Raw genomic sequence first — 27954 nt, 5'->3', positions numbered from 1 at the left:
TACTGTGCCACCACTCTCCCTTAGAGTTAGAACATGGCCAGTATCATTTGGTATCCACCTGTATGTCTGCCACCCCGACACTGTTGTGCGTTTCATATCTATCCTTTCCTTTTCAAGGTGTTTTTGATTACGTATTATTATGATTCTTCGAACATTATACTTTTGCCTGTTTTTAAGCTTTAGAAAAATTGTTTCATAATATAGATCCTTGGTAATCTTATTTTTTCATTCAGTATGTCTCTTTTTACCCATTTTGTTGGATATGGTTTATTTTCATTGCTGCTTGACTATTCCCCAAACTCCATTCATTATTCACAGACAGGTTGATTCTAGGTTTTTTTTGCTGTTACAAACAGTATTATGAATGTTCTTGAATATCTTTTTGGTGCACACGTATTAGGATTTATCTAGGGTCTATTCCGAGGAAAGAAATTGCTGGCTTGTAGGGGATGCGTGTGTTGATCCTTGCAGGATAGTTCTGTAGTGTCCTTTTTCTGTATGTTGTTTCTATTGTTACTCTGTTGTTGATGAAGCCATGATACCAGTTTATACCCCTTTAGTGTTAAATTTTTGCAATTTAGTGGTAATAAAATGGAACTTCGCAACTTTTAAAAAAAACGTTGCCTCCCAAAGGAGCCCTTTTAGATCTTTAGTTCTAATTTGTCTGTCCCTTGCCCCTCCATGAAATTTTGTTACCATAGATCCCCTGCATATTAGCTTATGTGCTGTGGTCATTTCCAGGCCACAAACCATTGTGATATCTAAGATTTTTTTTCATCCTTTAAGCCGTTTTCACCCCTTTCTCCGTTGAGAATGCAGGATTTAGAGTCACTCTATTTAAGTTTTTTCTTTTCTCTCATCATCCATCGCTAGTATGACTAGAGGTCAGTGAAGGGGTTTGATGTAGGGGCCTCTGAGGGGCTCAGTCGGTTGAGCAGCCAACTCTTGGTTTCGGCTCGGGTCATGATCTCACAGTTTTGTGAGTTCTAGCCCTGCTTTGGGCTTTGCACTGGCGCCTCCCTTTATCTTTGCCCCTGTCCCACTCATACACTGTCTGTCTCTAAATAACTAAAGGGTGGCGTGGCGTTGATGCCATTCACAGTGGTTTCTGAGTGAAGACTGGGAAGGGACAGAACTTGGTGTGAGGGAGTCAGGGAAAAACAAAACCCAAGGAAAGGCATTTCCTCCTCACCAAAGGCCATTTTGAAGGATGTATTATAACTTGAGTAAATTCTATTTAATCCAGTAGCTTTTAAAGTGATGAAAATTAACAGTTCTTTTTCAGATTCATTCTTTAGCCACAGCGTGTTCTCAGTGTTGAATCTTGGAATTAACTAAAAATAAAAATGCCTTTAGCAACAGGTCACCTAACAGAAGAGGCTCAGAAAGGGAATTTTTCTGTATTGTGAGTTTCATTCTTCAGTAAACTGCAAATGCTTATGTGAAGAGGCCATTATCTTGGGATGTCAGGTTTCAGAAACTGGTATGTACACCAGTGTCTGTTTGAAATCTCAGTTTCAGCAATGTTTTCTGGATCATAAGTCTCAGCATTTCTGCTAAATCAGAATGTCCACGCATTTTTTAAATGACCTGATGAATTTACAACTACGAAATAGATTAGTAGAAGAACTGGAAACAGACTGAAACACGTAGTCGTGTAGTGTATTTTGAAGGAGGTGTGTTCCGCCAGTATGGAGAAACTGGATTTGTTTTTAACGAACAGTAAACTATGTACCAACCGGTAGTAAAATACCCAGGTGGATCCCCCCAAAATGGATTTTGTTTTGTCATCTCGGTGCTATAAAGTCTAGAAGCTATAAGAGAAAGATGTGTGCGTTTGTGTAAAAACGTACAAATTTAGTGTATCCAAAATACCCATATGTGGGGTTCCTGGCCTGCTCACTTGGAAGAGCATGTGACTGCTGATCTGAGTCATGAGTTTCAGCCCCACGTTGGTTGTAGGGGTTACTAAAAAAAACTGCCTTACATACAATGAGAATAAGCTGGGACAGAATATTTGCAGTGTGGAAGACAACAAGCTAGTTCTATGTAAAATTCATCGTCATTGACTAGAATGGTATTAGTGGCTCAATAGAAAATGGGCAAAGAATGGAAAAGGACATTTCCTAGCGGGCATCTAATCCTGCGGTGGGTGCTCTCCCTCATTCAGAACTGAAGAGATGAAGAATTAAGTAATCCTGATACACCTCGTGGGTAATTCAACATCTGAAGATGTGAAAGCACATCCCAGGATGGCCAGTTCTAAGATCATAGCTCACTGGTAATACTTCCCATACGTACAAAGATAAATTTGTTCTGGAATATTCCTACAGCATTTATAACTATAGAAAACGGGAACCAAGTAGACTTCCTCAATAAGGGACTGGCTAAATCATAGTTGCTCTTTAGGATGGAATGAAGTAGAGCTGTGAAAAGAGAATTGAGTTAGTTCACTGTATCACTGAAGTGAATTTATCTGCAAGGTAGATTAAGTGGATAAGCAAAGTGTGATATGATGCTTCCATAGTGTGGTTGTTTTTTTTTTAACGCTGTTGTAAATTGCATACAGTATTTAGTTATTTGTGAGCTCTGTGCCTAATGTGGGGTGTGAACTCATGGCCCTGAGATTAAGAGTTGCATGCTCTACTGACCGAGCCAGCCAGGCACCCCTCCAAAGTGTGTATTTTTTTTTTTTTAACAGGGAAGGGTGGTGTACACTTGTTGACACGTTTAGATGTGCAGAGAGGTGTTTTAGAGATTATGAACACTCTTAACTTGGTTGGAGGGCTAGAGTGGGTCAAGAGACTTTTTTGTGCTATGAGAAAATTTATCACACGTAGGGATTTTTCACTGAAAAAGGTAACTACCCCTCCCCCAACTCCTTAAAAATAATTTTTGATTTTACAGGTGGCTCAAATTAAACTGTTTGATAGCCAGGGGATGCCTGGGTGGCTCAGTCGGTTAAGCGTTTGACTCTTGATTTTGGCTCGGGTCACGATCTCGTGGTTCGTGGGATCAAGCACTGCATTGGGCTTTGCGCTGACGGTGCGGAGCCTGCTTGGGATTCTCCCCCCCTCTCTCTACCCCTCCCCCGTTGCACCCATGTGTGATTTCTCTCTCTCTCAAAATAAAAAACCTTAAAAAACTATGCTCTTGGGAGCATATCTTAGGGATACGTGCAAATGTATATGTAAAAGATGCTCATTGCAACTTTTTTTTTTTAAGGGAAACAAAAGAGGCTGTAATGCAACTATTAATGGAGAACTAGTTATATAAATTGTCACAAAGTGCCTGGGTGGCTTAAGTCCATACAGTGTGCACCTCTTGGTCTCTGGGTTGTTAGTTCAAGACCCACGTTGGATGTGTGTGTGTGTATTTATTTAATCTACTTATGTATTTATTTTGAGAGAGAGAGAGAGAGAGAGAGAGAGAGAATCCCAAGGGGCTCTGCGCTCTCAGCACAGAGTCTGCCTGACATGGGGCTCGAACCCACAAACTGCGCAATCATGACCTAAGCCGAATCCAAGAGTTGGACGCTTAACTGAGCCACCCAGGCGCCCCACAAAAATAAAATCTTCTTAAAAAAGAAAAAAATAAATATATTGTTCTGTCACACAGTGGACTGTTGTTCTATGAAGCTAAGAAGATACCTCTAGGTGTTAGGGAGAAGAGGGAGATTTTACCTTAAAAGTTTCTGCATTGGTTTTAAGATAATGATGCCCATGCTCCACCTTTTGAGTTTTTAATTTATACATATCAACACTGTTTGGATGTACACGGATTACTCTAAGTAAAGTAGTTAAAAGTGGCCTCACTTTACGATACCAAGCTAAAATAACTTTTTTAAAAATGTTTTTTTCCTTTTGAGGAGCGGGAAGGGCAGAGAGAGGGAGACAGGATCCAAAGTGGGCTCTGCACTTCCAGCAGAGAGCCCGACGTAGGGCTTGAATTCATGAAACTGAAAACTGTGAGGTCATGATCTAAGCCAAAGTCTGATGCTTAACTGACTAAGCCACCCAGGTGCCTGTAAAATGACTTTTTTTTTTTTTTTAACATTTATTCATTTTTGAGAGACAGAGCGTGAGCAAGAGAGGGGCAGAGAGACAGGGAGACACGGAATCCGAAGCAGGCTCTAGGCTCTGAGCTGTCAGCACACAGCCCAATGCAGGGCTCAAACCCACGAGCTGTGAGATCATGACCTGAGCCAAAGTTGGATGCTCAACTTATCCACAGAGGTGCCTCGCCCCTAAAATAACTTCTCATCTCCTTAGTTTTACAGTATAAACTTTCTGGGAAGATAAAGGCTTTTCTCAGAATATAGATTTGTTAAGTTAATTTGATGAAAACCAATTTTTAAATCTCTTTGGTAGGTAATACATGTTTACTGTGGGAGATTCCAGAAGTCTAAAAGGCTCTGGTGAAAAGTCTCCCCTTTCTGTGACCAGCCATCCAGTAGCTCTCTCTGGAGGTCACTTTGATCTTTTAAAGATAGTTGATTCAAGATGAACAGATAGGTTTATCAGAAAGGCTAGTTGTGGTACTTCTTGTCAGAATTGCAATTTTGAGAAGCAGAACCCCTCAGAAGCTTTTTGGCCAAATATAGTCAGTATGCCAATTCTTGCTGTCCCTGTTCTGCTGCTGCCCTCTGAAGACCTGCTGGTGGTGCTGGCCTCCGAGCCTGCCGTTCGGCCCCTGCACTATCCGAGCCACGGGCCTGGGACCAACAGCTCCCAGGTGCCCATCTTGAGGTTGGTTTCTGGAAAGGCTGCAGTGTGGTGTGGTCATCACTGTTAGGAGATGAATACAGGTTTCATTGTCATAGGTTGTAAACCACCTCTAATCCATGATTTGTTCTGATTTTTCTTTTTTTTTTTTTCTTTTCTTTTTGAGAGAGAGAGAGAATGTGTGTGTGCGAGAGTGGGAAACAGGACAGAGGGAGAGAGAATTTTAAGCGCAGAGCCTGATGTGCAGGTCGATCTCACAATCCTGGGATCATGACCTGAGCCAAAATCAAGAGTCACATGCTCAACCAACTCAGCCACCCAGGCACCCTTTATTCTGCTTTTTCTTAGTAACTTATATTTTTGTGTACCTCATCCAGTGTTTTGGTAGAATCTCCATGTTGGCAATAATTAGATAGGCCAGCCATTTACCAGAGTCTCTGGAAGTGTCTGAAGCCCACTGTTATTTGCCAGAATTAATGGTGCTGGCAGAGGGGTCAGACTCCCTGCAGTAGGCCTGTTGGGGGACAACTGACCACAAACTCAGAACATGTGTTTTGTTTTAATGTTGAAAAGTTTATCAAATATATTAAAGATAACAGGTGTTTGAGTTCTATTTTAAACGATTTTTGTTATGTAAGGAGTGTGTGTGTGTGTGTGTGTGTGTGTCTCCCTCTCTTTTTGCCCCTCCCTTGCTCACGCTGTCTCTCCCTCAAAAATAAATAAACCTTAAAAATAATTAAACTAAAGCGGTTAGAGATTTGAGTCACCTCTAAGCAATTTGTAGCAAGTTGTTCTACAAGAACATTGCGTGTGTACGAGAAGATGGAAGGTGTTCATTGCATCATTTTGAATTAGTGGAAAAATGGAGATACCCAAACATGGATGTTTTTGGAGGGGCTAAAGTAGTTGTGTCACAATAAAGTGAAATACTGCACAGTTGTAGATCATAGAAGATACATGATGTGAAGAAGAAAATGGAAACTTACCAAATTGTCCTTTTTGGTGGGAATGAAAATTGTGTTCTTGTATATGCATCTTAATGCAAGTTTTAAAAGTATGTCCCAGTTTTTGGGGCGCCTGGGTGGCTCAGTTGGTTGAGCGTCTGACTTCGGCTCAGGTCATGATCTCACAGTCCGTGGGTTTGAGCCCGGTGTAGGGCCCTGTGCAGACAGCTCAGAGCCTGGAGCCTGCTTCTGATTCTGTGTCTCCTTCTCTCTCTGCCCCTCCCCCACTCATGCTCTGTCTCACTCTCAAAAATGGATAAAGTTTAAAAAAATTTTTTTTAAATAAAAGTATATACCAGTTTTTAAGAAAAAAATTTTTTTTTAATGTTTATTTTTGAGATAGAGACAGTGTGAGTGGGGGAGAGGCAGAGAGAGAGGGAGACACAGAATCCAAAGCAGGCTCCAGGCTCTGAGCTGTCAGTACAGCTCAAACTCACAGTGAGATCATGACCTGAGCCGAAATCGGATACTTAACCGACTGAGCCACCCAGACACCCCACCAGATTTTTTTTTTAATGTTTATTTTGAAAGAGCAAGCATGTGCACGAGTGGAGGAGGGGCAGAGAGGGAGGGAGAATCCCAAGCAGGCTCTGCTCTGTCAGCACAGAGCCTGACACAGGGCTCGATCCCACGAACCGTGAGATCATGACCTGAACAGAAATCAAGAGTCTGGTGCTTAACCAACTGAACCACCCAGGCATCCCAGTATATACCAAATTCTTAAGTGATTATTTCTTGTGGGAGGAGAGAAGAAAAAATTACATTTTCGGTGTCACATATAGTCATTAGGTCCAGTTAGCTAACACAATAATAGGCAGAAATGAAAATTTAAAACTATTTTTAGGGGCGCCTGGGTGGCTCAGTCGGTTGGGCAGCCGACTTCGGCTCAGGTCATGATCTCACAGTCCGTGAGTTCGAGCCCCGCATCGGGCTCTGTGCTGACAGCTCAGAGCCTGGAGCCTGTTTCGGATTCTGTGTCTCCCTCTCTCTGACCTTCCCTCGTTCATGCTCTGTCTCTTTCTGTCTCAAAAAAATAAATAAACGTTAAAAAAAAATTTTTTTTTTTAAAAACTATTTTTATTTTGGGGTGCCTGGTTGGCTCAGTTCGTGGAGTGTGCAGCTTAGTCTTGGGGTTGTGGGTTCGAGCCCCACATTGGATATAGAGATTACTTAAGAATAAAATCTTTTTTTTTTTTTTTTTTTTTAATAAGTGGGGGGAGGGTAAGAGGGAGAGAGAGACTCTCAAGCAGGCTCCACACTCAGCACAGAGCCTGATGCAGGGCTCTATTCCACCATCCAGGGATCATGACCTGAGTTGAAATCAAGAGTTAGACGCTCACCTGAGTTATCCAGGCCCCCCAAAGATAAAATCTTTTTTTTTTTTTTTAAGTTTATTTATTTGTTTTGAGAAAGAAAGCACAAGCATCTGTGAGCAGAGGAGGGGCAGAGAGAGAGAAAGCGGGGGGAGAGAATCCCAAGCAGGCTCCATGCCCAGTCTCACTAACCATGAGATCATGACCTGAGTCAGAATCAGTGGTCAGACACTCAACTGAATGAGCCACCCAGGCACCCCTCAAAACGAAGATCTTAACAAAATGTGTGTGTGTGTGTATTTTTACCTTGTGACTTAGTTTTACAAATCTCCATTCTTAGGAAGTAATTAGAAATATAGGCAGGCATTGGTAAACAAATATGGTAGGATTGTTTATAAGATTGGAAAATTGGACACAGAACTCATGTCATAGACTGCCCTCAAAATTGTATAAAATCTATTTAATGATTTAGAATTGCTATGATGTCACGAGCAAGACAAAGGTACAAAATTGTGTATAATAGAGAGTTCATCTATAGTTTTTTTTGGGGGGGTGGGGGGGGTTGTTTGATTTGTTTTTTGTTTTTTTGTGGTCTCATTGAACACATACTGCTTAATCAGAGAATTGGTAGATCTGGCTTTTAAAATACAGAGTGTGCCCTCCCCTCCCTGGAGGCAGTCACTTAGTACTGCTTTAAAATGCAGGGAAGCAGGGGCACCTGGGTGGCTCAGTTGGTTAATCATTGACTCTTGATTTTGGCTCAGGTCCTGATCCTTGATCTTGAGATCAAGCCCTGCATCAGGCTCCACACTGTCAATTCTCTCTCCCCCTGACTCTCTGCCTCTCAAGTCTCTTATCTGTCAAAATGCAGGGAGGCAAACACTTTAAAAGCAACAACTTGGTTCTTTCGTTTCTTGTTTGGTTTAAATGGTCTCTATACCCTACTTCAGTTGCATGCTCTTCTGGCTAATCTAGCCAGGCGCCTCAAAAGGGACAGCTTGCTGGTTAACTGGCACAAGTTGACCTTGGTGGGTTAGGTTTTTAGCAGACTGTTTCAGAACATTTGCTGGAAGCCTGTGTGTCAAGGGTTGGCTGTGGGTCAGAATTCTGAGGCTCTGCTGGCCAAAAGGAGGTAGTGAGTCCTGCTCATCGAACTTCTAACAGTTTAAAGTTATGATTAAATGGATTATTTCTCTACAAAAAAAAGACAAAGTTGATTTACCAGGGAATTTTTTTTAAACTTCTGTGGAGAATCTCAAATATCAAAAGTAGATGTAATCATATAATGAATTTTCTTGTACCCATCACTAAGCCTTGGGAATGGTGAGTTCACTGCCAGCTGTTTCGTCTTGCCTTAACTTTTCTTCCAAATCTCCCTCCCTCCCCCCCCCCCCTCTCTCTCTCTCTCTCTCTCTCTCTCTGCCCCTCCCTATTCACGCTGTCTCTGTATTTCTCAAAATAAATAAACTTAAAATTTTTTTTTTTTTTTTTAATTTTTTTTTCAACGTTTTTTATTTATTTTTGGGACAGAGAGAGACAGAGCATGAACGGGGGAGGGGCAGAGAGAGAGGGAGACACAGAATAGGAAACAGGCTCCGAGCCATCAGCCCAGAGCCTGACGCGGGGCTCGAACTCACGGACCGCGAGATCGTGACCTGGCTGAAGTCGGACGCTTAACCGTCGGCGCCACCCAGGCGCCCCAAAAATTTTTTTTTAAATAATAAAAATTAAAATGTGGTAACGGAAAGTTCTAAAGATACAGAACTGAACAGAATATTATAATGAAATTTCTGGGTTCTGTCTCCCAGTGCAACTCCTGTGCAACAATTCTTTCAGTGATTATTGATATGAAGATTCCTGTTTCATCTTTTTTCTTGTGTTTCCCCACTGGATTTTTTTAAAAAAAGATTTTATTTATTTTTTTTAATTTTTTTTTTTTTTTTTTAGAGAGAGAGAGTGAGTGAGCGAGCAGGGGAGGGGCAGAGAGAGGGAGACAGAATCCCAAGCAGGCTCCGCGCTGTCAGTGTAGAGCCTGATATGGAGCTCAAACTCACAAACAAATTATGACCTGAGCCAAAACCAAGAATCAGACGCTTAACCGCCTGAGCCACCCAGATGCCTGTAAGGTTTTATTTATTTGATTTTATTTATTTTTCTTATTATTTTTTTAATGTTTACTTTTTTTTTAATTTTTTTTAACGTTTTGTTTATTTTTGAGACAGAGAGAGACAGAACATGAACCGGGAGAGGGGCAGAGAGAGAGGGAGACACAGAATCCGAAGCAGGCTCCAGGCTCTGAGCCATCAGCTCAGAGCCCGACACGGGGCTCGAACTCACGGACCGCGAGATTGTGACCTGAGTCGAAGTCGGACGCTTAACCGACTGAGCCACCCAGGCGCCCCTTTAATGTTTACTTTTGAGAGAGAGAGGGAGAGGGAGAGAGAGAGACAGAGACAGCACAAGTCGGACAGGGGCAGATTCAGAGGGACACACAGAATCAGAAGCAGGCTCCATGCTCTGAGCTGTCAGAACAGACACTAGCACATGGCTCGAACCCACGAATTGCAAGATCATGACCTGAGCCAAAGTTGGACACTATCTGACTGAGCCACACAGGCACACCAAGATTTTATTTTTTAAGTAATATCTACTGCCACCATAGGGGTTGAACCCAGAAGCCTGAGATCAGGAGTTGCACACTCCACCAACTGAGCCAGCCAGGTGCCCCCACTGGATTATTTTATAGTAGCTCCTAGACATGGAATTTCATTTGTAAATACTGCAAGAGTATATCTAGAAGTTGAAGACTTTATTAAAAACAGTCTTTTTAAAAAATAATATACCATTTGATAGTGTTCACATTTCCCAGATTGCTTCATAAAGGATTCTTTTACAGTTTTATTTGTTTGACTTAGGATTCAGAATAAGGGCTACACATTAGAGTGCTTTGTAAGTCTTTTTACTTCTTTTTGTAAGTCTTTTTAAATCTTTTTGAAGAAATTAATTTTCTTAAAGTCTCCTCCTGGACTTTGGTGATTGTATCCTCATGATGTTTTTTTTAACATGTTTTCCCTTATCTTTGAAATTCCTGTACCCTAGGAGTTAGATCTGGAGGCTTGATAATCAGATTTACTTTCTTCTGTGACTGGAGGATTTCGGAGGTAGAGCTTTGCCCTTCCTGTTGTATCACCTCAGCTGACACAGTGATCTGTGGGCTTGGTCATTACAGACACCCTTTATCTCTTGGTCGTGAAGGTCCCCTTCAGCCTTTAGCCTGATGCTTGAAGCACAGTTGAGGATAGTTGCCTAGATCAGTTATTTCACTAAGGTGCAGCATCTCTTAGCAATGTAAAAACATGTAGAACTCTCATAAGGTTCAAAAATTTAAAGTATAGAAGGTACATTGTGAAACCGCTCTCCTGCTCAGTTCTTCAGTCACCTGGTTGCTTCTAGAAGTAACCAGTTAAGTGTTCTGTTTCCTTTAGAGTTTATGTGCATACCTGAGGCAGATAGTATGTCTGTATTCCATTGTTTTTTTTTCTTTTGTTTTGTTTTGTTTTTACACAAATAGCAGTCTACTATACACTTATTGTATCCTTACCCCCTTTTTTTTTGTTCTCCTTGTTAGTGTATCTTTGTATAGAGTTCCTTATTCCTTTTTGTGGCTACGTAGTATTCCAAAGCACGGATATCTACATTATGTGACCAGTCCCCTATTGATGATCATGGTGCTGCATTACACATTGGCATTGTATACATGTATCTGGGAGAGATTCCTACATGCAGAACTGTTGGATCAGAAGGGTATCTTTCATTTTGATGGTGCCATAGTGTTCTCCGGAGGGATGAATGTTCCCACCAGCAGTGTAGAAGAGTTCCATTTTTGCATCTTTGCCAACAGTGAGTGGCCAAATTTTGGGGACTTTGCCAGTCAGAGATATAAAAAGGTATTTATTTGTGGTCCTGATGGGGTTGTTGTAAAAGCAATTCTTTGTGTAGGTATAGCCTGCCTAGACCCTCAGCTTGAGCTTGATGGCTGGAGCCTCTGGGAGTTTATCTGGGAGAAGGCGCCTCCCCATCCTCACCACAGGCTCCCAGCCTACCACAGCCTCAGCCTGACATGCCAGGGCCAGGCCTTGACTTCTTGAAAGTGTTTTATTCAGAAATTTCCTAGGAAAAGGGTATATAATATGTTTGCTACTAGGTCATCTCTATAAAATTTCTCAACTTGAACACTGGCAAATCGCAATATTAACATATTTGCCGATGAAAAAGTTACAGAGCAACACTTTCCTCTAGCATACATAATTGAAAAAACAAAAAATTTTATTTTTTAAATTCAGTAGAGATCATTTTTTCCCCAGATTGTTTCCTATTTAAAAAAAATTTTTTTTTAAGTTTATTTATTTTGAGAGGGATAGTGTATGCATGCAAGTGGGAGAGGGGCAGGGGAGGGCCAGAGGGAGAGGGACGAAGAATCCCAGGGAGCCTCCACACTACCGATGCAAAGCCTGACACAGGGCTCCATCTCACGACTTCAAGACCACGACCTGAGCCGACCTCAGGAGTAGGATGCTTAACTGACTGAGCCACCCAGGCGCCTTTGTCTTGCTTTTTGATGTTTTACTTCACAGGTTTCCAAAAACTACACACCATATCAACTAAATTTCCAAGCTATCTTTAATATCCCATAGGAGACCAGTTGTGATTATACCTACTTTTTCTAGCTACAGATGACAGTATAACAGTTGTATTTGCTAAGTCAGATATTCTGGATTAGAATCCCTTTGTGACCTTGGGCAAGTTCTTTTAACTTTTTCTATTCATCTGTGAACTGGGCTGGTACTGACCGCCTCACAGTTGTGCAGATTGGGTGTAAGGACTTTGGAGCCAAGCCACAAGGGTTCTTGCACCCTGATGCCATTACTTAGTAGTTTGGAAACTGTACCTCACTTTTTTCACCTGGGAAATGGAGACTTTCAGAGTTTCTGTGTAGCTCTTTTAAGGCATGTGTGGACATGTCACACAGTACAGGGGCACGTGTGTGCTGTGACCTGTCTCCTTGATGGCACATGCTTGTTTCTGGCCACTGTCATTTCTGCTGGGCTGGGAGCAGCACCAGACGGTCCTGCGTGTGGAGGAATAGCCTTCAGCAGCAGTGAGACTTATGTGCCAATTGTACAGCAGCCCTGTGCTCAGGTACCCTCAGTAGTTCATATTTCCTTGTACCATTCCTAAGCCACAGAGGTTGGGTCACGTTCTGGTCAATGGTGGGCTGTGATTAGGACTTAATTTTTAGACTTGGGTACCTTTTTTTTTTTTTTTTTTTTTTTTTTTAAGAAAAATTATTTAAACCTCCTCTTTGATATATTTTAGGAATCAATCTGAATTTGACAAGCACTTTGAAGAGAAGAAGCAGTAGAACAAAGCATCGTCTTTTAAAGAATGTGGCAGTTAAAGGATGTCCCTGTGGTCTGCCTATTTTGGGTTGTGAGGTTTCCTATTTAGTTTTTAGCTCATCAGAAGTCTGAGTCTGTAGCTAATTGAGGTTCTGCTGAAGCTGCAGTTGGTTGCTTTAATTGGTAAGGCCTTGGCAGGGTTATTAGTTGTCTCTTGCCCACTTGACCCCTGATGTGTAGATTCGTGGGTCTGTTTCAGGGGAGATTGCTCTTTTTGGGTATATAACGGAGGGACACCACACCACAGATTTGACACCTCTGTGTGGGTGAACCTGGGGCGATTCAGGATGGTCTGCCACAATCCATTATCCCATGTGAGCACAGGTGGCATGGGACTTGTATCAGCTCGCTGGCACTTTGATCCTGGTAAGTTACCACCCTGTCTGCAGAGTTGGTCAACTCTACATCTTTCCAGGAAGTACAGTGCATGCAGACACATGATGATCATTTGCTTTCCTGGTTGTTAGATTGAAATGTAGCGAAACATCGGGGAATATTTGGATGGCCAACAAACAACAGGAAAGAGGTACTGAATTCCAAAATCATGGAGTGAAATTGGGAATTGGCCTCAGTGGATGATTAGGCTTTAACCTTTCTTCAGCACCTGGGGGGGCTTGGCATCGTCACAGAGCCTCTTCTCTGTCTTGACCTACTTCCAAGTAAGCATTTGTTTGAAAAGAGTATTTAAGATTTCTAGAGGAGACAGTAACCCTCTCCAGTGTCCCTATTATCCATTCCACTGTGGCACTGATCCTTGTAGAGTGGTTTCTTGACAGCTGACCTACTGTCCCCTGGCCATCTTTGGGCAGAGGGACATAGATTCTCACCACTTGGTCTGTTGGCCTTCCATCTGCTTTCTAGGAACTCTACCCAGAGTTTGTTCTCCTGTATTTTTTGGTGATAGTTCACATGGTCTAGTCATGTCATCCTGTTCTAAACTCTGTTGCTGTCATATTTAACACAATGCCGACATTTGCAAGTTGACTTGTGGGTGTGAGTTAGGAGGTGCTAATCACTGGTCATAGCCTGACACATCTGTTTGTGTGTTTATCTGAGTTACGCTGGAGCCTTTGACTGGTCATGACAGATTAACTGCCTAAAACCTACGAAGCAGCTTATTAATTAGTGTATTTTAGTGTTTCCCACAAACTCTTCAGAGTGAGCAATTAGATATCTAGAGTTTCTTTTCCTTTATCTCTTTGGGTAAGTAGTAACCAGTTTTCCTGCTACTTTAGACCGTAGGCAATAACTAACCATACTCACAGCTCTCAGTAATATTTGTTCTATTGTTTTGTTTTGAGGTGGAAGGGGGAACTCTACCCTCAGAACATGAGGGAATAATATTTACGTGGCTCACACAGACCAGTGAGTACATCATCTGCATCCCCCACAGCTCACCAGCAGAGGGCCTCTGATACTAGTCTCAGTCCACCCTTCCTGCCCCTCAGAGAACGCTGTTAATTATGGCCAAGTGTTTTAATTAAAAAATTCCTGGAAATGTTATTGAGGGATGGGGGTCCTTTTACAAATTTTAGAAATAAACAGATGAGAAGACCATGCTTCTGAGTGATCACTTGGTTTAACAAAGCCCCTTGGTTTAATGTGATTATGGACGTGCTGGCTAAAGTGTAGTTTAAGATCTTCCCACTGAACTTACAGGCTTTTAAGAAACCAACCCAGGAGTGTATGTCCTATTGAATAAATGGGTTCCAAGGCCCTACATGTAACTGATCATAGCTCACTGCTTCTCCTGAGCTAGGCAATGGATCACTTGGAGTCCTTTATTGCCGAGTGTGATCGGAGAACTGAGCTTGCCAAGAAGCGACTGGCAGAGACGCAGGAGGAGATCAGTGCAGAAGTTTCTGCGAAGGTATGCCTGGGAGACATTAACATTTGTTTTTTTTTTTAACATCACCACGTAAAATAGGAAACGGGGGAAAGCTAGTTGAGAAATGGTTAGTTTGTGGGGTACCTATACCGCAGAATAAAGAAGGTAGATCTTTGTGTAACTGGCCTATCAGTTCATCCCTCCTCTGCTCCCCCTCTTTCAGCACAACTAAGTCTCTGTGGTGTCCTTTACTTTCAGTTTTGTAAAGGCATCACTTAAGATATGTGCAGTTGATAACTGGACCAAAGGTGCTACTTTATTTCTAAAATTAAATTCCAAATGATTAGGCATTTTGCTTACAGTACAAATTTATACCTTTAAACCTGGATGTTTTATGGCCTTTACCCAGAAGGTTGAGTTGTGATAGAAGTGAGAAGAGACAGCCCTGAAAATGACCACCGTGATGACCCTGACCACCACGTTGGAAGTGACAGACATGCTCTTACTGTCTTACATGCTCTTACTGGGATGCAGTGGCCAGGTTTAGTTTAAGGTCAGGGTCACAACAGTGCTAGTAAGGATGTCAAAATTTCTACATTTTGCATGCGTTCAGTGAGGATCCTGGCTGTTCTCTTTAATTCTGGTGGAACGGAACAGAAGAACAGCAAGAGAACCACTCACTTTCTCTTTGTTCTAGTCTTTTGGTTTTAGATGTCTGCTTACCTGATTATTTCTGTCTTCCCTTAGGCAGAAAAAGTACATGAGTTGAATGAAGAAATCGGAAAACTTCTTGCTAAAGCTGAGCAGCTGGGAGCTGAAGGAAATGTTGATGAATCCCAGAAAATTCTTATGGAAGTGGAAAAAGTCCGTGCAAAGAAAAAAGAAGCTGAGGTTAGTGGGAAATGTCTTCAAGAAAGAGGAAACTTAGTAACCCCAGAAGATTCACCATTTGGGCTAAAATTAAAGCATTCAATTTTTTGAATATTGGAAAGAAGTTGGAAATAAGATGCTGTATGGATAGGATTGTAGGATTTAGAGTCTGTGCACAGTTGGGTTTGTGCCTTTGCTCTGCCCCCCCCGTGACACTCGTGTGACATCAGACCAGTCCCTTACCAGCCCTGAGCATAACACCTATATGCAGAATGCAGTCTTGAGAGTGAAGTCACTGGAGTGGTGTCTTTTTTTTTTTTTTTTTTTGTAATGTTCATTTATTTATTTTGAGAGAGAGAGAGTGCTCGAGCATAAGTGGGGAGGGACAGAGAGTCCCAGCTGTGCTCTCTACGGTAAGTGCATAGCCCATTGTGGGGCTCGATCCCACAACCATGGGATCATGATCTCAGATCTCAGCCAAAACCAAGAGTAGGACGCTTAACCGACTGAGCCATCCAGGCACCCCCAGAGTGGTGTCATTTTACTCTCTGATCCTCTGGCTGTGGTGGTTACTCAGCTGGCATGAGTGGGTCAGAGTTATATTGGAGAATGAAAGCTGGGTGTCCTTGGCGACAGTACATCTCTCGTAGGGAGAACCTGTGCAGACTGAGGGTAGCATCCAAGTGGTGTTGGCTGGGATGCCAGGCCAGGATATGCGGTGGAAAAAATGAGTCAGGGACTCATTGTTTGTATCACTGACAACCGTGTTCCTCCTAGATTATTGTATCCATTGGATATGCTTTGGATCTCAAGTCCTTACCCCTGGAATGGGAGATGGCTCATGTCGGCTTTGAGAATGGTGGGAACAGTAGAGTCAGAGGGAGGTGGGATGGTTGTGTTCCTGTAGCACATGCTTATTAAGCTCCAGCTATGTGCCAGATACTTTCTGGTTGTGAACAAGCCAGAGGATGCCCTTCTTGTGGAGACAGTGCTGGAGGCGGGAGGGGGTGCAGAGACGAGAGTATGTGAACAGATGGATATGTTTCATTCTGAGGAAATCAGGTGCTTAGAAGCAATGGGGTCTGGGGGCACCTGTGTGGCTCAGTCCATTGAGTGTCCAACTCTTGACTTCAACTCACGTGGTGATCCCAGGGTTGTGAGATCGAGCCCCGTGCTGGGCTTTATATTGGGCATGGGGCTTGCTTGAGGTTGTCCATCTCTCTCTCAAAAAACAAATAAATAAAAATTAGAAGAAATAAAAGAATTCTTTAAAGAAGAAAAAAAGAAATGGGGTCTGAGTTTGAGAGTGACTTTGTGTTGCCAAGGGTCTCCAGGTAGAGTAATTTGGTCCTGGGAGTCCCCTTAGTGGAGACCTATGAACGGAGACAGTTCTTAGAGTGGTGGGGGCCGGTAGAGGTGAGCAGATGGCACGTAGGTGTCAGGTCCCCTTTGGTTATCTCTGTACACCCCTGGCTCAGCATGGTGATGGACACGCAGTAGGAGCTCGGTAATGACTAACTGAATGCATGGATAGTGCCAGGGGCCTCTTGGTGTTAGAGCGATGCCCACTGAGGCAGTAGTCAGTACAGGGAGCAGAAGGATTACTCAGGACAGGGCTGTGCTGGGGTTGGGGTCATCTCCAACTTGGAAGGTATCTCCTGGAAGGTGGTGCCAAGATAATGCCTCATACCCCTGGCAGGACAGCACCTGCACCATTCTTGAACATGAGAGGGAGAAAATTCACAATACAGATGGATTTTCTTTTAAGTTCGTTTCTTTTGAGAGAAAGAGACCGCAAGTGAGGGAGGGGCACAGAGAGAGACTGAATCCCAAGCAGGCTCTGCAGTGTTAGTGCAGAGTACAGTTTCGGGCTTGAACTCCTGAACTGCAAGGTCATGACCTGAGCCAAAGTTGAACACTTAGCCAGCTGATCCACCCAGGTGCCCCCAGATGGATGTTTTGTAAACAATTTTTTTTCCCCCAGCATTTTTATTTATTTTAAGGGACACAGATTGAGAAGGGGAGAGGCAGAGAGAATCCCAAGCAGTTTCTGCACTGTCAGCACGGAGCCCAACATGGGGCTCAAGCTCACCAGCCGTGAGATCATGATCTGAGCTAAAACCAAGAGTCAGATGCTTAACTGACTGAGCCATCCAGGCGTTCTCCCCCACCCCCCACCCCAGATGGATGTTTCGTATGTAAATGCTTAGATGTGTTCAAGGTAAGAGATGGATGGGTTGAGAATGTGACAGTTGCAGGTGTTACCTTGGGTGGCATTGCCATGTTAGTATGACTTGGTAGAGTTCCAAACAGTCTTTCCTGGTTTACAGAGTAGATACATATCCAGGAAATTGCATGTATATTTAAATCTTGCATTCTGCACAGGATTTAAGTCCCTGAGTATCTATACAAATATAAATCATGTATATACGTCCTTACGTAGGAACTAAACCGATGTATATTGAAATGGGAAATTTTTGTGTACATGTAGGAGAGTCCTGACAGCTCTGTCCAGTGGGAAGCTCTGTGGCCTATTGGTACGTCCTGTGGCCCAGCTCTTTCAGCTTCTAAGAGCCGAGCAAACACCAGAAATCCCTGGGATGGCTCAGAGATTTGTATGTAGGCATAAAAAATTGTAGATGTGGGGTTCATCGTGTGCATGTCTGCAGACAGCCCACACAGGAGCAGAATGTAGCATGCGCGGCTCTTCGTGCCCAGGACTCCTAGCATCCTTGCCCTGGCCATTTGTCCTCCATCCGCATCACTGAGGGTGCCCCCAGGAGGCAGCACTGCTTCCTTAAAACCACTGGGCAAGACAGGGTGGTGTTGGGCAGGTCTGGGCAGTGCTGACCTAAGGTAATAAGGCACCTGTGGGTTCCTTTCTGCTTTTAGTAGTGGACAAGGGTGGGTGTGTTGGGTAGTCTCAAGAAATTATGCAGAGAGATCCCATGTACCCTTTAGTCAGTTTCCCCCAGTGGTAACATGTTGAAAAACCGTAGTACAGTATCACAAAGGATGTTGATAGTCAAAAGTCCATCACCACTGAGATCCCTCCCTCGATCCTTCTGTAGCCACACCCACTTCTCTGACCCCTGGCAACCACCAATCTGTCCTCTATCTGTATATTCTGGTTATTTCAAGAATCTTAAGTAGATGGAGTCATACAGTACATAACCTTTTGAGATTGGCTTTTTTTTTTTTTTTTTTTAACTAGGCATAGAGTTTATTTTGAAAGATATGAGGCGGTGGTATTCAAAGTTTTGAAACTAGAAAGGGACAGAATATCACAGATATTCGTGTGCCCACCATATTTACGTTTTTGAGTAAGGTTTTTGGTTTTGTTTAGCAATGGGGCACCTGTGTGGCTCAGTCAGTTTAGCGTCCAACTTCAACTTGGGTCATGATCTCACAGCTTGCGAGTTCGAGCCCCGCGTCGGGCTCTGTGCTGACAGCTCAGAGCCTGGAGCCTGCTTCGGATTTTGTGTCTCCTTCCCTCTCTGCTCCTCCCCCACTTATTCTCTGTCTCTCTCCTTCAAAAATAAAAACATAAAAAAAAAGTTATAGCACATCATAATGGAAATTCAGGTTCCCAGTCCTTCCCCCTCTAGTCTCATTCTCTCCCTCCTCAGAGGCAGACATTACTGTGCATTCAGTTTTGTCTTTGTCTGGTATTACACATGTGTACCGCCTGTAAACTGTGTGTGTGTGTGTGTGTGTGTGTGTGTGTGTGTGTGTGTGTGTGTATGTGTACGTGTGTCTGTGTGTGTGTCTGCGTTGTGTGCTTTGTGCGTTTAAAAAGTCCCAAATAGGGGCGCCTGGGTGGCTCGGTCGGTTAAGCGTCTGACTTCGGCTCAGGTCATGATCTCACAGTCCGCGAGTTCGAGCCCTGCGTCGGGCTCTGTGCTGACAGCTCAGAGCCTGGAGCCTGTTTCAGATTCTGTGTCTCCCTCTCTCTCTGCCCCTCTCCTATTCATGCTCTGTCTCTCTCTGTCTCAAAAATAAATAAACGTTAAAAAAAAATAAAAATAAAAAGTCCCAAATGCTGCCATTTTTAAAAAAATCTTTTTAACGTTTGCTTATTTTTGAGAACAAGGGCGCAAATGGGGGAGGTGCAGAGAGAGAGGGAGACACAGAACTCAAAGCAGGCTCCAGGCCCTGAGCTGTCAGCACAGAGCCTTACGTGGGGCTTTAACTCACGGACTCACGGACCTTGAGATCATGACCTGAGCCGAAGTCGGCTGCCCAACCAACTGAGCCACCCAGGTGCCCCTAAATGCTGCCATTCTATACACATCTCTCACATGCATTCCTCACTTGGCACTATTTGTAAGGTCTCTCCTTGTTGCTACATACAACTTCCTTCAGGTTATTGCTGTAGGCTTCCGCTTCACAGACGTGTTACTGTCCGTTGGTGGTTTCTCATCTTACAGACAGCTCCACAGCAAGTGCCCTTGCACTTGTTTGCTGGCACGTGTATGAGCGTGTTCTAGGACGTACGCCCGGAAGAATTTCTGGTAATGGCATGCACTGTCTTGCTCTCAGATTATTCAGTTGCACCACCTGTTAGTTGCACCAACCTGGTCTCCTCCCAGCAGCATATGAGAGTGCCCACCAGTCGAATGAATGACATGGTAACTTAGGTTAATCTCCATTTGCCAGGGAACTTTGAACGTGTGAATTAATGGAAGATCCCTTTAAGTAAGGGTCAGTGACTGTTGGAATGCATTTCTTAAACCTGGGTTTGGAAAGAGTGTTTTAGCTTTGGCACAAGCAACAGGAGCCGTGTCCCTCTTTTCCTTTTTTTTTTTTTTCTTTTATATTTCATGCATTCCACCTTGAAGCTGAGTGAGTTACTCCTTATAATAGGATTCGGAGTGGAGTGGCTGCACTAGGTGGTGTCGTTTGCTCTGTTCTATTATATACTTCCTTCTTTGAAGAGAGAGTCTAATGTATTTGTCCTTCCACATTTTAGTTTTTGGGGTTGCATTGGTATACAGTTTTCTGGATGTTGGGACACAGTCTCTGTGAGTGGCTCTTGTATGTTTTGGTGGTTTATTTGGTTTGGGTTTTGTGCTTTGTTTTTTCAAAGGCCCCTTTTGAAGTTTCTCCCTTCTTGCTTCTCTGGCCCTCCTAGACTCTCCTCTGTGCGTAGCTGAGACCCCTTCTCTGCTGGCCTCTGAGACCAGCACCCTGCTTGTCAGAGATTTAAATGTTCTTACTGTTTTGGAATCATGACTGTTAGTTCATTTTGTAAATAAACGATGAAAATTGAGTTGGTTACAAATATCTGAGGCTTGTAAGTGGTGTAGTTTTTATTTATTTAAAAGTCATCCCTATAGTCCCTTGAAATATATCCATTTTGGGGTTGAATATTTGGTTGTGGTGCTGGGTACCTCACTGTCCTTGATCTGTTCCTGTTGTCCAGGAAGAATACAGAAATTCCATGCCCGCTTCCAGTTTTCAACAGCAGAAGCTGCGCGTCTGTGAGGTCTGTTCAGCCTACCTTGGTCTCCACGACAATGACCGTCGCCTTGCAGACCACTTCGGGGGCAAGTTACACTTGGGGTTCATTCAGATTCGAGAGAAGCTTGATCAATTGAGGGTACGTTAATGTGTTGTGTTTCTGGAGAAACAAGTCTCTTGACTGTCCTCATGTTTCTTGACATCTAGAAAACCATGTGTTTTTATCCTCTCTCAAGAACGTGCCTTGAGTTTTATAGTGAAATATTCTGATTTCATCACGTTGTTCACACGAGAGATCTAAGGTCTTAGAATCCAGAGGGACCTTGGGTATTTATTTAGTCTGCACTTGTTTACAGGAAACAAAGAGTCTCGTCCCCAGGTACAGACCGCTCTTGCCCACCTCTGAAGTAACTTCTGGTTGGAGATGGGAAGAGCCAGTAGTCTCGTTTTTCTCCTTGGGCAGAGGTGGATGTGTGGAGAGTGGTTAGGCTAGACAGAAGATCACATTTCCCGGCCCTTGCCTTTGAGCCTTCTCTGAAGGATGCGGATGTGGTAGGGCTTTTTTGGATGGTGCTGCTGCACCACTGTCCACCTTTGTCTCTTCCCCAAGACTCCTCATTTTCCTAGGTTAGGCTCTAAAACATATCATGGATGCAGAACATTCAGAAGGAAGGATGAGTGTGTTTTAGATACTTTGAACTGTTTTTCAGACTGGTGGAGTCCTCCCTGCTGCGTATGGAGACCATTGGGATGGGGTACTAGGCCTCCTTTGCAGGCCTTCCCTCCACGCACGTCAAATTCAGTATAGAGGGACAGACATATGGCCCCTGACTGGGACCCTGTGACCATCGGGGTAGAGAGCCTTGTGTGTCCCCAGAAGGAGCAGGGGACAGAGCTCTGCCCCTGAAGAGGGGTTGCCAGCAGGTGTGGTGTGAACTCACCAGCAGGGGTGGGGCTGGGGTGGCAGCCTCTGCTCTTAAAACATTCAGCTCTGTGCTCCCAATAGAATTTTGAAAAGTGATACACTCCGTCACATATTATTAAGTTGGAATTTTGTCCTTGCAAGCTGATGGATATGAAAGGTGTAAAAATATTTGTGTCGCCAATAGAATATAAAACTTTTTTTAATGTTTGTCTATTTTTGAGAGACAGAGTGTGAGCGGGAGAGGGGCAGAGAGAGAGGGAGACACAGAAACTGAAGCACGCTCCAGACTCTGAGCTGTCAGCACAGAGCCGGACAGAGGGCTTGAACCCACGACTGTGAGATCATGACCTGAGCCGAAGTCGGACACCTAACCGACTGAGCCACCCAGGTGCCCCGCCAATAGAACATAAATAGCAGTTTGGTGTCCACTACCATGCCCGCTAAAAATGTACTACTTAGCAGTTGGAAATGGCACTTTTACATTTCTCCTTCAAATTACGTTTCCATTTTCTATCGTCCCATAATTTTGTCCTGGTATTTTTTTTTAAGTTTATTTATTTATATTGAGAGAGAGCATGAGCAAGGGAGCAGCAGAGAGAGAGAGAGAGAGAGAGAGAGAGAGAGAGAGAGAGAGAGAGAGAATCCCAGGCAGGCTCAGCACAGAGAGAGCCCCACATGAGGCTCGATCTCCCAAACCATGACGTCATGACCTGAGCTAGAATCAACAGTTGGACGCTTAACTGACTGAGCCACTCAGGTGCCCCTGTCCTGGTATTTTTTTTTTTTTTTTATAGCTGAAAGCTTTTTATTTTTTTTTTTAACACACATTTCTCCAACAGAGATGAGAGTATATTGAAAATTTTCCCCCTAAAACCTTAAGAATTTAAGTATTAACTTGATCTAGAAAGCATGTTTTATCATTGAAGTTACAAGTGGTATGTCGTTGACCAAAGCAACATAAATATATTTTGATAATAGCTGTTAAACTAACAACAGAAAATGTATTTGGAAGTGCACCTCCTAACAGTAGGGAGGGGTAGAGTTCCGGGCCCTAATCAGAGATGGCTTCCCTTACAGTGGTCCCAGAGGTGTGCCACACACTGAGGGTAAGAGCGAGGCAAGACCTTCTTTGTTAGGGGTGGAAGCATAGTGTCTAGGAAGTAGGGAGATGTGGAAGGGAGTTAATGCCAAACCATAGGCCTATGCTCGGTCACATCCCCTTTAGGAAGTTAAGGGGCTGAAACTCCCATCCTTAACCCTAACCGTAACCTGTCCATCGTTGTGTGCCTGCTCAAGTGTAGGACAAGTGAAACCAGGGGTGGAGGGCCAGAAGCAACCAGACAGGAAGGCTCTCGTGCCTTGGGAGTGATTTGAGGACAGCTGGCCCCTCTCTCTCAGTCCTTGCTACGCCTCTCATGCAGTGTCTGGCTGTAGTCTGCAGCAAGGTGGGACCATCCTTTGTGCCATCTTGAGCACGAAAACACTGATGGCCCTTTGTCTCCCTACTCCACTCTACACAGGGCTTCGTTCCACTCAGCAGAGAGGTGGGGGCACCAAAAGGCTTTGAGTTGACCTTGGGTGGGAGTATGCAGACTGATCCCAGGGCTTTGAGCTAAGCTGTGTCAATTGTGTTCGGGTAGTAACGTTTCTCAAGGCCTCCTCCTGTCTGTGCATTGTCTTTGCTCCGTGTTTACAATCCAGCCTGATGGGCCAAGTATTGAGGGTTCAGGGTCTACCTCCCCTGGCCTACTGTCGCCATGAGGCTGGGTCTAAAGCCAGTGTAGCACGCAGCACCCCAGGGACAAGCAGCAGGATATGTTTGGTTAGAGACGTGTTCTTTTTTTACCATAAAGTTTGTGGAGTCTCCTTTGGGTAAAAAAATAACTTTCTGGATTGGTGTGAGGCAAAAGATAGATTTCTGTGACTTAGAACTGTAGCATCTGTTAGAATATACACGTCACTGAATTTGTAAGATATAATGATAAAAGCGTTATTTTCACGTATTTCCCATCAAGAAGCTTTAATGGTGATTGTGTTCCTGTTTCTTAAAAGTTTCTATTGGATTTCTAAATTATCAATATTGAGATTACGTAAAAGTGCTTTGTTAAACAGCGTTCACACTCTAGTTGGTGTAACTTGCTCTTCTCTCATTTTCCAATTTCTTGTTTATCTAGAAAACTGTGGCTGAAAAGCAGGAGAAGAGGAATCAGGATCGACTGAGGAGGAGAGAGGAGAGGGAGCGGGAGGAGCGGCTGAGCAGGAGGTGAGTCCACGGCGGATCCACGCCCAGGGAGACCCTGCTCCTTCCTTCAGTCTGGCTCATAGCACTTGAGCTCAGCTACGGATCTCAGTGGCCCTTAAAAGAAAAATAAGCGATGTGCGACATGTTTCGGAGAGCAGGGTTTGGGCTGGCGTGGTAGGAGCCTTGCGGTGTGTACACGGCCACCCTGAGCTGCAGGAGCAGTTGTGACAACCTCATTTGTGCCTGGAAAGGTGTGAGGGAGGGCTGAGCGGTGGCAATGGGAGAGGCACCTGCCTTGCCCCCACGAGGTCAGGGCGGACCGGTCGGGCAGGAGCAGAGACTTTGTGGAGCTGGAGCGTGTTCTGTCACACAGCCGTACTGCCCTAGGGGGAATCCACCAAAGGGCCTTAGGGCTGAGTGGACTCCAGTGTTGACTGAGGGTTGTGGGGCCAGTAGCCAGTGGACAGGGGCGGGAGCAGTGAGAACTGTGAGGAGCTACCTAGGAGAACCAGGCGAAGGAGCTGCTGGTTGACGGGTGCGAGTGGGAAGGGTGTGGGTGTGTTGTGGGGGTAGAGCTGATAAGGTTTGCTGGTACGAGGTGGCGAGGCAAGCAGAGGGGGATTGAAGTCGGCCTCACTGCTTTCTGGCCTGGCGTGGCCACTTAGGAAAATGGAGAAGACTGGGACCGGTGTATGGGGTGAGAAGGCGCTGCAGGGAACAGGACTTGGCTTTGACCGTATTCACTTTGAGATGCTTAGGAGACATCTGGTCAGAGTTCAGGGAAGAGGCAGAGGCCGGACCACGCTCTCGTGGGGCACAGCTCGCTGTTCCTTGAAAGGCCTGGATGCTGGGATTCCTGGAGGAATTTCTTAGTATGTAATTCAGAAAGGAAAGATCACGTTTATAGTTTTCTCTGTGTTTCTTTTCATTACTTTAATCATCTAACGGGTTGTGATTGTAAAGAGACTCACTGAGTATAAAAATGTGTTAAGCAAAACACGTAAGTCTCTTTTTACCCGAAAGTGACCACTACTCCGGTGGGGTGTGTCTGTGTGTGCAGAAGCACGTGGGACCCTTGCCTCACCTCTGAGATCTTCCCCCAGCAGGGGTGCTCCTGACAGATACACAGTGCCCTTACAGTGATGTGGCAAGGTTAACTACCCTTTTTTCCTCCCCCACCTTCACACTTTTTGCACATCCCACCCCCTGCCTCTGGCAGCCACCAGTCTGATCTCTGTATCTGTGAGGTTTGGGGGTTTTTTTAGGTTCCGCAGATAACTGAGATCGTACAGTATTTGTCTCTGTCTGACTTATTTTACCTAGCATCATGCCTTGACGGTCCGTCCATGTTGTCACAGATGGCAGCATTTCCTTCCTTTTTGTGGCTGAGTAGTGTTGCGTTGTGTATTTACTTGTTTACCCGTCCATATGTCGGTCTCCATGTCTTGGCCCTTGTAAATAACAACGTGATGAACGTAGAGGCACAGAGGTCTTTTCAAGATAGTGATTTCAGTTTCTTTGTTCCTGTTGTTGAGAGTGAGCAGGGGAGAGGGGCAGAGGAAGAGAGAAAGAGAGAGAAGGAATCTGAAGCAGACTTCATGCTCAGTGTGGAACCTGACGCGGGGCTTATTCCCACACAACCCTGGAATTGTGACCTGAACTGAAATCAAGAGTTGGGGGCACTTGGAGCTATAGGCCTGAGAACTAGAAAATAACAAGTCTCTGAGAAGCTGACTCTCCTTCACCTTGTAGACTAGGGGCACCTCTCGTCATACATATGTGAGGGGCGGGGCAGTTTGGGGGAAATTGTTCATCTTTTTTTTTTCTTTCAGGTCTGGTTCAAGAACCAGAGATCGCAGGAGGTAGGTTTGCAGATCCATTAATGTGTTCTCAGTCAAATGTCCTTTTCCGTGTGCATTTTTTCCGTAATAGTTAACCATTATAGCTTCACAGTTGTTACCTGGTGGGCAGGGCTGGTTGGGGACACACTCAAACCCTGTCTGTCTTCGTCAGGTTGGTTGGGACTTAGTGCAGCACAGGGACCCACTGTCAATGAGAGAAGTCAGGTGGGATTGCTGAGGCCTATGGGCAGTGAGTGTTTCCTGGCAAGATGTTTTCGGGAAGCATCAGTGGGAGCATCAGGCCATAATTCTCTTTGACCGGAGATTGATTGAGGGGACTCTTGTGAACCCCAGTTGTATTTTTGTAGGAGGGAAGGGGAGATGCCAGGGAAGCATCAGGTTGGACCTGCTGAGAGAGAAGGGCTGTTGGGATGGGGCCATCACAGCCTTCAGAGCCGTCTGGGTGTCTGCTGCAGGTCGCGCTCCCGGGACCGGCGTCGGAGGAGGTCAAGATCTACCTCCAGGGAGAGACGGAAGTCGTCCCGGTCCCGGTCCCGAGACAGACACCGGCGCCACCGCAGCCGTTCCCGGAGCCACAGCCGGGGCCACCGCCGGGCTTCCAGGGACCGGAGTGCGAAATACAAGTAACTACTCTGACTCCTTCAGTAGCTGCAACCCGGAGTGAGCCCCTTCTCTTTGTGTTCCCAGGGTCTGCTGGGGGTCTGTCATCGGGGCCCGTTGGCCATACCCGGTAGGGATGGGTCTGAGGCTTTTGCCTCAGGAGCCTGGCTGGGCATCTGTGGGACTGAGTGTTGGAGCCTTGAGAATTGTGAATGGGGCCCAGGGAACAGGGAGCTCTAAGCAGAGAGCAGCGGGTAGATTCAGGGCCAGGACAGTTGAGAGGCTGTGGGGGTGGTTACATGGGTATGGCTCCCTCTTGTGACCCGCTGCACACTCGGTGTGTCACCTCCATACACAGATACACAGAGCCCCTGAGATTTGTGTCCTGACCACGGGCCTCTTGCCTCTGTTTTATTTTGTTTTTGTTGTTGTTTGTTTGAGGAAAAACAAATTAAGTGTTTTTTTTTTTTTAAGTTTATTTATTTATTTGAGAGAGAGAGAGAGCATGTATGTGTACATGCACAAGTACAGAAGGGGCAAGAGGGAGAGAGAGAGTCCCAAGCAGGCTCTTCCCTGTGAGTGCAGAGCCCGACGTGGGGTTTGAACTCAAGAACCACAGGATAGTGGCCTGAGAGAAGTCAGACGCTTAACCAACTGAGCCACCAAGGCACCCCAAGGAAAAACAAATTAAAAACCATTCATACTCACACTTCAAGATAAGCACTGTGTGTGCTTGATTGTAGCCTTTTTTCCGTCACGTTTACAGAACGGGTCATATTTCTCATATGCACTCTTGTTTTTTGCTCCATTTACACTCTAGCGAAAGCTTACCCTGTTGGGAGAAACCTCTGCACATGTTACTTTTTCATGGCTGCCTAACACTCCTTTGTGGCGTGGGCACTAGACGGCTGCCCTCTGGCCTTCTGTGGGCCTCCCCGGGTGTGCTGGGTCTTGGCCTTCCCTAACCTGGTGTTGAGGATCCGAGTTGTCAGCGCCCCAGGAGCCAGCCTGAAGGGGGAAGCCAGCCTCCTCTGAGCCTCTGGTTCTCTTTTCCCAGGTTCTCCAGAGAGCGGGCGTCAAGGGAGGAGTCTTGGGAGCATGGGCGCAGTGAGCGAGGGGCCGCTGACTGGAGGCTGGAGAGCTCCAACGGGAAGACAGCTTCGCGGAGATCGGAGGAGAAGGAGGCTGGCGAGATCTAAGCCTACATCTGGGCCTGTAAATAGTCTGTTAAACGTTTGACACAGCCTAAAGTACCCCTTTATATTTGCTGAATACACCTCATCTTTTGTAGTTTACAATTTCTATTGTTTTGGAGCTAGCTGTGAGTTTCTAGAGATGTACAGAGTTGCTCCTGTGTTCTGGGGTTATGTTGAGTAGGAATAAATAAATCTGACAGACGGCCTCCTTACTGCTGCGGTGGGGTCTCTGCTGTCCCTCCTGTGCTCTAGAGACTTCACCATGGCCTTCCATGGTTGATGACACGCTGGATGTCCTCCGTGAGCTTTATTCACCCTCAGAAATGGTGACCTCCTGTTAGACATCGCTTTGAGTGTTGGCATCTGACATGCCTTGCCGCCCTGACCAAGCAGAGCGAGGTGTGCAGAGTTGTCTGTCTGCTGGGCTGGATGTGTCCTTTCTGAGGGTCTGAGCTGCCCCGCCCCGCC

The 27954-nt window shown here is 44.9% G+C and overlaps 2 protein-coding genes across 3 annotated transcripts in view; both read left to right on the top strand.

Moving 5' to 3' along the window:
• RGS11 (regulator of G protein signaling 11) overlaps window positions 1-27341 on the top strand; it is an 80469-nt gene extending 53128 nt beyond the window's left edge. The window contains exon 17 of the transcript XR_008419178.1: window positions 26924-27341. The gene's annotated coding sequence lies outside the window, so the exon portion shown is untranslated. The remainder of the gene's footprint in view (window positions 1-26923) is intronic.
• Window positions 1-27698, top strand: part of LUC7L (LUC7 like) — a 45204-nt gene extending 17506 nt beyond the window's left edge. For both annotated transcript variants that reach the window (XM_019437291.2, XM_019437293.2), the window contains exons 5-11: window positions 14260-14370; window positions 15076-15219; window positions 20624-20800; window positions 23761-23849; window positions 25661-25690; window positions 26146-26313; window positions 27348-27698. In XM_019437291.2, coding sequence (XP_019292836.1) covers window positions 14260-14370; window positions 15076-15219; window positions 20624-20800; window positions 23761-23849; window positions 25661-25690; window positions 26146-26313; window positions 27348-27489 — 861 coding nt within the window. In that variant the 3' untranslated portion in view covers window positions 27490-27698. The remainder of the gene's footprint in view (window positions 1-14259; window positions 14371-15075; window positions 15220-20623; window positions 20801-23760; window positions 23850-25660; window positions 25691-26145; window positions 26314-27347) is intronic.
• The last annotated feature ends 256 nt before the right edge of the window (window positions 27699-27954 follow it).

Source organism: Panthera pardus, unplaced genomic scaffold (genome assembly GCF_024362965.1).
Source record: "Panthera pardus isolate Hobbes unplaced genomic scaffold, ASM2436296v1 HiC_scaffold_4, whole genome shotgun sequence".
Taxonomy (NCBI): Eukaryota; Metazoa; Chordata; class Mammalia; order Carnivora; family Felidae; genus Panthera; species Panthera pardus.
This window is presented reverse-complemented; position numbering and strand designations above follow the sequence as displayed.